The sequence below is a fragment of the Saccostrea echinata genome, unplaced genomic scaffold (assembly GCF_033153115.1).
Source record: "Saccostrea echinata isolate AGI-Se365-2 ecotype Australia unplaced genomic scaffold, CSIRO_AGI_Sech_v1 ptg000046l, whole genome shotgun sequence".
In the NCBI taxonomy this organism is placed as follows: Eukaryota; Metazoa; Mollusca; class Bivalvia; order Ostreida; family Ostreidae; genus Saccostrea; species Saccostrea echinata.
The window spans coordinates 8,644,128-8,653,129 of record NW_026889795.1 but is presented as its reverse complement, the minus strand read 5'-3'; the positions used below and the strand labels follow the sequence as shown (position 1 = coordinate 8,653,129).

Sequence of the window (9,002 nt, the reverse complement as noted above, 5' to 3'; positions counted from 1 at the left end):
GGAATTGTAATTCCGGATTTTTCTATTTTGCTTGTTCACAATTGTTGGTTTCTTAGTTTAGAATTTATGCATTTCCCGGTAAACGACACCTTGTATGTTTTTCAGTTTTCCGAGCTATGAAGAGCCATAGAGTGAGTTTTATCTATTGCTTAATGTTAATCACACTGTTCATGATGTATCTTATTGGTTTTATAGAGTTTTTAAGTCAGATTTTGTGCATATTTACTTATTACTCTATACACGTGTTGATGATTGGCTCAGGCCAAGTATAAAACATGGATATGTCCATTACATTTTGCATATCAAATCTTTGATTAATTTCATTGATACTTACCGTGTGCATAATATCAGGTGTGTTTGCATTGATATGTTGTTAAGCTAGATTGTTAGATTTAAAACTACTGTTTGCTAATGTGTAAAACCTTCATTTTCATCTATTTTTTAATTTTGGTATAGTGTAAAATTTGGATTGGCATGTTAGGATTGAATATGGTTCATAACTGTCATTCAGTTGTATTTTCATGGGAATTCATACTTATGTATCTTTGTTATTTGTTTTCAGTATTTCACCCTCTCAGGAGGAGGCACAATAAATTTGCAAGACTAAGCAGACTTGTTGTAGCACAGTGAAATATCTGGCTCCACTGATGTCGGCCAAGATGAGCCTGAAGCCGGAACTAAGGACAGAGAGAGAGATGACCCGGATGCGTCAGTTATCCACACTGGGACAGGAACAGTATGAAGCTGCAGTTGACAGACACCTTCAGAAGATTCGCGACATCAAAAGGGAAATTGATGGATGCATAGATGATATTAAGTTACTAAAACCCTCTAGTGAAAACTGTATTGACGCCTTTCGACAGCTCTTGAGTTCATGCCATAGCGCATACCTTAAATGTTCAGAGGACTTTTTAGCCTTTTTACAAGGCACACGAACAGCTGAAAGCCTAAATGAAGCTGCAGCACACCGTCTTATTATGGATGCTATGAGTGCAAAGTTAGATGCTGTGCATCTTAGTTTAGATGAACTCTCTAATATGAAAGACTCAAAGGCTTATCAACAGTCAGATGAACACTTATCGGCACGGTCACTCAGAGTGCAATCAACACATTCGCAGCAGGTTCAAAGAAAACATAGTCCTAGCAGATCCAAATCAGGAAAATCTAGTGAATTTTCTTCAGGACTCATCAAGTACAGCTTAAGCAGGAGTGGAAGTTCAAGTACCTACCTCCAAAGAGTGGAAGCAAAACTAAACGCATCTCGAGCTAAGTTGAAATACGTTGCTAAGGAGGTGATAATTCTCAAGGAAAGGGCGGCGTTGGATGCACAGCTAAAGCTAGTAAAGGCTGAATGTGAGATCGAAATGCGAGAGAAGGAGATAGAGGTCATGAGAGAAACATTTAAACTTGAGAGGGAAGATACAGAGATGTCGTCTACAAGAAAGTTACGCACGGAAGAATATGTGAAGAATCTTCCTCACCCACAGCTTACGCAAGTTCAACAGAATGATGCTCCTCCTAATGTGGTCAAGGAAGTCAGAGATTTTGTTCAAGACACAGAACAAGTAAACAACAACAGTGATGCACATTGCAGACAAACTCACCTGGACCCAGATGCTCCTTCTTTCACCCCTATTAGACCTCCACCTCACAGAGTTCAGATGATCACGTCATCCCCTCTGCACGTTGAGAATTCTAACAATATACATAATACCCCTGCCGTTGGAGATCCAACGTGTGATTCATCGTCAACAAATACATGTAACCAGATGACGGAGTTTACCAAGTTCTTAGTGAAAAAAGACTTACTTTTGTCACGACTTACCAAGTATGACGATAACCCAATGTTCTATGTTGCATGGAAGTTAAACTTCAAAGGGATCATGAAAGAGTTAGACACTACATCAACTGAAGAACTGGACCTTTTGGTTAGATGGTTGGGTCCAGCATCGTCCAGACAAGCCAGCACCATTCGTGCATGTAATGCAGACAATTCAGCACTAGCTGTAAGGAAAATATGAGAGAGGCTTGAGGAGAGATTTGGTTCACCGGAGATGGTGGAAAGGAGTCTGAAAGAGCGCATTACTTCTTTCCCTAGAATCACCGCCAATGACAACAAACGTCTATTCGACCTAGCTGATCTAGTTAGTGAGATAGCATCTGTGAAGGAACAACCACAATACCATGTTCTCTTTGGTTATTTTGATTCTTCTACCGGGATAAACCCGATTGCATCAAAGTTACCTTGGAACCTACAGGAGAAGTGGGTGACAGAAGCTAGTAGATTCAAACGGCAACAGGGAAGCACCTTTCCACCCTTCTCGATATTCGTCAAGTTTATACAAGACACGGCCAAGACTCGGAATGACCCAAGTTTCCAGTTCGACCGCACAGAAAGGACGAGTTCAAGTTCGAGTGTGCCAAAGAAAACATCAACTGTGGTTGTCAAGAAGACTGAGACTACAAGTAACACTACCAATCTAGACGATTCACAATTGTGTCCATTACACAAAACAAAGCATTTACTCAACGAATGCTCAGCTTTCCGCAGGAAGCCCCTTGAAGAGCGCAAAAAGTTCATACTTTCCAATGGCATATGTTTTAAGTGCTGTGGACCTAAGAAGCACAGAGCTATGAACTGTAAGACAAATGTGAAATGTGACGTCTGTAAAAAATCTTCACATCCAAGTGCACTTCATGCGGATGTGGATTGCCACGTAGGGGAGCCCTCACCAGAAGGAACAGTGAAGAATGCTTGCACTAAAGTTTGTGGAAAACCAAGGGGTACTAGCAGGTCCTGTGCTAAGATTATACCAGTTAGAGTATATCTAAAGGATGATCCACAGAAGTGTCGAGTTGTGTATGCTCTCATTGATGACCAGAGCAGCCATTCATTAGCAACATTGCCATTCTTTGACTTCTTTTCACCAGGAAGTTCTAAATATCAGTACATACTGTCTTCATGTGCAGGAAGACTTACTACTTCAGGAAGGAGGGGTCATGGTTATGTGATCGAGTCGTTGGATTTGACATGCAAGTTAGAGCTACCAGTCGTCATTGAGTGCAACGACATACCCAATAACAGAGATGAAATTCCGTTCCCTGCCGTTGCACAGCAGTACCCTCACCTTCAAGAAATTGCTTCATTCATACCTACTGTGATGGATGATGTTGAGATTGAACTTCTTATAGGAAGAGATGTTGTCTCAGCACACCATGTTCTGGACCAGAAACTCGGTGAGAGTGACCTTCCAATAGCCCAAAGGCTCCCTCTTGGTTGGGTCATTATTGGACAAGTTTGTATGGGAAATTTGCACCACACAAATGTTATAAACGTGAATAAGACATTCATACTACAAAATGGTAGACCATCTATATTCGAACCATGTGATAGTAAGTTCCATATTGCTGACAACCCATTTGTGAAAACAGAACATGACGAAAAAACTGGACTCTCCTTTGAGGATAAAGCCTTTCTTCATGTGATGGAATCTGGCATGAAGAAAGAGGAGGATGGGCATTGGTCAGCACCACTTCCCTTTCGACAGGATCGACCAGTTCTACCTAGCAACAGAGCACAAGCTGCGAAGCGTGCTAAGTCGTTTGATTCCAGTCTCCAACGTGACCCATTAAAACGTCAGCACGTACTGGAATTTATGGATAAAATCTTCATACATGGACATGCTGAGAAGGCACCGACCATTCCCCAAGGACAAGAGTGTTGGTACCTCCCCATGTTCGGGGTGTACCACCCTAAAAAACCCAACTCCATAAGAGTAGTATTTGATTCCTCAGCTCGTCACGAAGGGTTATCACTGAATGATGTATTAATGAAGGGACCAGATCTCTCAAACAGTTTACAAGGCATTCTGCTTCGTTTCCGTCAGAATGCTGTTGCCATTACAGCAGACGTGGAACAAATGTTTCATAATTTCCAAGTTGATGAGCCAGACCGCAACTACTTACGCTTCTTATGGCACCAGGGGAACGACTTTGAAAAGCCCTTAGATGAGTTCCGGATGAGAGTGCATGTTTTTGGGAACTCCCCTTCCCCTGCAGTGGCCACATATGGTTTACGTCGATCTGTTGTTGATGCTGAACCAGATGTCAAGAACTTTGTATTTCATGATTTCTATGTAGATGATGGGCTCACTAGCTGTGACACTGAGGAGAAGGCTGTAAGTCTGATGAAGCAGACCCAGAAAGCACTTAGGGAAGGAGGAATGTTGCGTCTCCATAAGATAGCATCTAATTCCAAGTCGGTTCTCAGCCAATTTGACCAAGATGACCTTGCTAAGGACTTAAAGAGCATGGATTTTGGTTCGGAGATTATGCCAGTGCAGAGGACTCTTGGTGTGGTTTGGAATATCGAATCTGACAAGATCACCTTTCAAGTTTCAAAAGAAACAAAGCCCTATACTCGTAGAGGAGTACTGTCAACAATAAACAGTTTATTCGATCCTCTGGGTTTTGTCTCACCTGTCACACTCAGAGGTAAAATGCTTCTTCGTGAGATGATGTCGCCTCCAGGTCCCACCAACTGGGATGAACCACTTCCAGAATCCTTTCGTGAGCAATGGGAAAACTGGGTGAAATCGCTTCGTCAGTTAGAAGAGGTTGAGGTCCCAAGGATGTATGGAAGACTTTCATTATCCCAGGTTCCTAGTACTGAAGTCCACATATTCTGTGATGCCTCTAAGGATGCTATCGCTGCTGTGGTGTACATCAAGACTATAGGAGAAGATTCATCTGATGTAGGATTCTTGCTTGGAAAAGCAAAGGTAGCACCCAGTCATGGCCATACTATACCACGTTTAGAGTTGTGTGCTGCTGTGGTTGCTGTTGAGTTGGCTGAAGTGGCCAAAGAACAACTGGATCTCAAGAAAGAAGATTTCCATTTCTACTCTGATAGTCGTGTGGTGCTTGGATACATATCAGCAGAAACTAGAAGATTTCATGTTTATGTAGCTAACAGAGTCAGTCGCATCAGATCATTCTGTGGACCAGAACAGTGGAATCACGTACCCACAGAGGACAATCCTGCAGATGGCGCCACTCGCAAGTTTAGAACTTCAGATCTCTCAGACAGCATGTGGTTAAGAGGACCAGACTTTTTACGAAGTGTCAAGGTTGATGATGTGAATGAACACTTTCCTCTTATTGATGCTGAGATTGATAAAGAGATAAAGAAAGAAGTATCAACTGCTAAGACAGTGCTTGAGCCAGTATTAGGTTCGAAACGCTTTTCACGTTTCTCAACATGGAAAAGTTTAGTGAGAGCCATAATGACTTTGAAGATGCTTGCCAGGAAAACATGTGCCTCTCAGGTCATTGATGACACCAATTTGCTTGAGTCTACAGAAAAACTCATCATCAAAGAAGCGCAGTTAGAAACTTACGGTGCAGAAATCAAGGCCATTAGAAATGGCAGTGATCCCCCAAAGAACAGTCCCCTCTTACCCTTGAATCCTATCTTGGGTGTTGATGGTCTCCTTCATGTCGGTGGACGTATCCGTCGTAAACAAGTCAAGCCGGGTGGTGATCAGCATACAGCCCATCCCATTATAATTCCAAAGAACCATCATGTTGCTGTTCTGATAATACGTCATTATCACTCCAAGATACACCACCAGGGCAGGCAAATGACAGAAGGGGTTATACGATCTTTTGGTTATTGGATTGTCAACGGAAAGCGCATGATTTCATCTGAGATCCACCACTGCATTACTTGTAGAAAACTTCGTGGGAAGTTTGGATGGGTTCAGATGGCAGACTTACCAGAGGATCGACTGCAAGAAGCTCCGCCATTCACATTTGTTGGTTTAGACGTTTTTGGACCCTGGTCAGTTGTAACAAGGAGAACACGGGGCGGTTCAGCTAATTCAAAGAGATGGGGTGTGTTATTTACCTGTTTAGTGTCTCGTGGAGTTCATGTGGAACTTGTAGAGGAGATCAGTTCGGCCTCATTCATTAATTGCATGCGTAGATTCATAGCGTTACGAGATCCCGTCCAGCAGATTCGGTCTGATCGAGGGACAAATTTTATAGGGGCTGTTAAAGAACTCAACATTGATGCAGAGTTTGTCGAAACTGGACCAGTAAAGGATTACCTGACTGAAAGTAAAATAGCATGGGTGTTTAATCCTCCCCATGCATCCCACTTCGGGGGTGTATGGGAGAGGATGATTGGGTCACTTCGATGCATTTTGGATGCTCTTCTCCTAGAGAACAAATCCTTTGACTTGACACATGAAGTTTTGTCAACCTTCATGGCGGAAGCCTGTGCCATTGTGAACAGTAGACCACTTGTTCCAGTCTCCTCAGATCCTGAGGCACCAGCTGTCCTTTCACCATCATTGTTGCTGACACAGAAACGACCAGACATCACATTTCAATTACCCAAGTTTGGGAACAAGGATGCTCTGCGCAGCCAGTGGAAGTTAGTCCAACACTTAGCTGATGAATTCTGGTCAAGATGGAAGGCAGAATATCTGAATGCATTACAGAAACGTGCAAAGTGGTTCAGTGAAGGTGAACAATTTAAAGAAGGAGATGTTGTTCTTGTTAAAGATGAAGAATCCCACAGAAGTCAGTGGCCATTAGGAGTGGTGGAGGAAACATATCACAGCAAAGATTCCAAGACTCGTAAGGTGAAGGTGACTGTGGTTCGCAATGACTCCAAAGTGTCCTATGTGCGCCCAGTGTGCCAGCTAGTAAGACTGGTTGAAGTGATTTAGAGTTGTCTAAAACTGTAATTATTACAGCTTAATTGATAAATATAAACTGTAAGCCATGTACATTTAGATGTAATAATGCAGTATATTCATAAGTCCATGTAGCCTTTTAACTGAATTTTATATTGTTGACGATACACCCTTATGTGCGTCACCTAATGTTCATTTCATTTATTTGATGATTTCTGATAGAAATCAGTAGGGGAGTGTGATGGAATTGTAATTCCGGATTTTTCTATTTTGCTTGTTCACAATTGTTGGTTTCTTAGTTTAGAATTTATGCATTTCCCGGTAAACGACACCTTGTATGTTTTTCAGTTTTCCGAGCTATGAAGAGCCATAGAGTGAGTTTTATCTATTGCTTAATGTTAATCACACTGTTCATGATGTATCTTATTGGTTTTATAGAGTTTTTAAGTCAGATTTTGTGCATATTTACTTATTACTCTATACACGTGTTGATGATTGGCTCAGGCCAAGTATAAAACATGGATATGTCCATTACATTTTGCATATCAAATCTTTGATTAATTTCATTGATACTTACCGTGTGCATAATATCAGGTGTGTTTGCATTGATATGTTGTTAAGCTAGATTGTTAGATTTAAAACTACTGTTTGCTAATGTGTAAAACCTTCATTTTCATCTATTTTTTAATTTTGGTATAGTGTAAAATTTGGATTGGCATGTTAGGATTGAATATGGTTCATAACTGTCATTCAGTTGTATTTTCATGGGAATTCATACTTATGTATCTTTGTTATTTGTTTTCAGTATTTCACCCTCTCAGGAGGAGGCACAATAAATTTGCAAGACTAAGCAGACTTGTTGTAGCACAATATGCATTAATTAAGGTGTATTTTAAGCATAAATTATGCCTAAAAATATGTATTGTATAGTGAGACAGGATTTTTGATATTTTCACTCGTGCTTCGCACTCATGAAAATATAAAAAAAATCCTGTCCCACTTGTGAAATGAATTCCATATCAGCTACAAAACATTGATTATCCTCCATTTATTAACCTCCCCCCCCCCCAAAAAAAAATCATCAATCTCTTTTTGAAATTAAAATTATATGCTTGCAAAGTATACATAACAAATATTGTGATGAGGAAAATAATTAATGATATTGCTTCAATGTTGTATTAATAATATACATGTAGTATTAGCCCTATTCGTTGATCAATCCTAAGTAAAAAAAAAAACTGAACTGGCTTTGTAAACTCTGTAAGCTTTTTTTTTTGTTTTGTAAACTCTGGTTTGATGTTTTGTCACCATGTGGTAAACATAGGATCCACCAAACAAACGTGAATCTCAAATAGGTCTACGTGAATCTCCACAGCTTGGACCCCCCCCCCCCCCCGGAAAAAAATATAAACAGTGAGTCATGACAGAATATTAGATAAAATGTCAATTAATATCAGCAGATCAGATCTAACGTCTTATTACTTAGAAGGTTGTAATATCATTTTTACTTTATCATTCCTAATCATCGTGGACAATCTGCATAAGCTTAGTCACAAAGTTCAAGGCGAGGAAGGGGGGGGGGGGGTAAACCAAGTAAAATATTTGACAAGCAAAAAAAAAAACAAAAAACAAAAACAAAAAACAAAAGAGATTTGATATTCCAACTACGAGTATTCGCCATTATTTTCGAGAGATATTTACTCAGGTAAAAAAAAAATCTGGAGGAAGGGGCACAAAGATACTCTTAACCGCCCCCTTTTCAAAAAAGGTGGTGGGAACATTAGCCCCCTATTACTAAGCCTATAATCTAACTGCTGATGTCTCACCATCCACCTTCATCAAAACATTTCTGAATCTCAAAAATAACAAATGTATCACACTGTAATCGTATATATTATATGTTGCATAAACGCGTGCGATATGTTGCACTTACATTGTCTCTGATATTTAATTTTAGCGGTATAGAAATTGATACATGAAAGTGTATAAGTCGTCGAAAACATGTCGAAATAGTGTCATTCATCAGAAATAGTTGTCATAAATAAATTGCCAAAGTTTAAAGCAAGTATATTTGGCAATATTTTTTAAAGAAAAATATCGCGTCCTAATGCAACAATTTGAGGAGGCGTTCACGAATTAATGTGTAAATGTGTTCGCCTTAGAGTTGCTATACTTATCAAAATATGATTATTGACAGCGAGATAGTTCAAGATTTAATCATAAGTAAACCCCAGAGCAAATTAAATTTTCAACCATTAATCAATTGTTCAAGTTAAATTTGACTGATAATTCCTAGCT

General features: G+C 40.1%; 1 protein-coding gene across 1 annotated transcript; it reads left to right on the top strand.

Annotated features, from left to right (window-relative positions):
• The first annotated feature begins 2,054 nt into the window (after positions 1–2,054).
• Positions 2,055–6,737, top strand: LOC133202009 (uncharacterized). The gene has a single exon (XM_061337790.1). The coding sequence runs from the start codon at positions 2,055–2,057 to the stop codon at positions 6,735–6,737; it is 4,683 nt and encodes a 1,560-aa protein (XP_061193774.1).
• The last annotated feature ends 2,265 nt before the right edge of the window (positions 6,738–9,002 follow it).

Coding starts and splice junctions, on each gene's coding strand:
- LOC133202009 (XM_061337790.1), top strand. CDS start 2,055: ATGGTGGAAAGGAGTCTGAAAGAGCGCATTACTTCTTTCCCTAGAATC.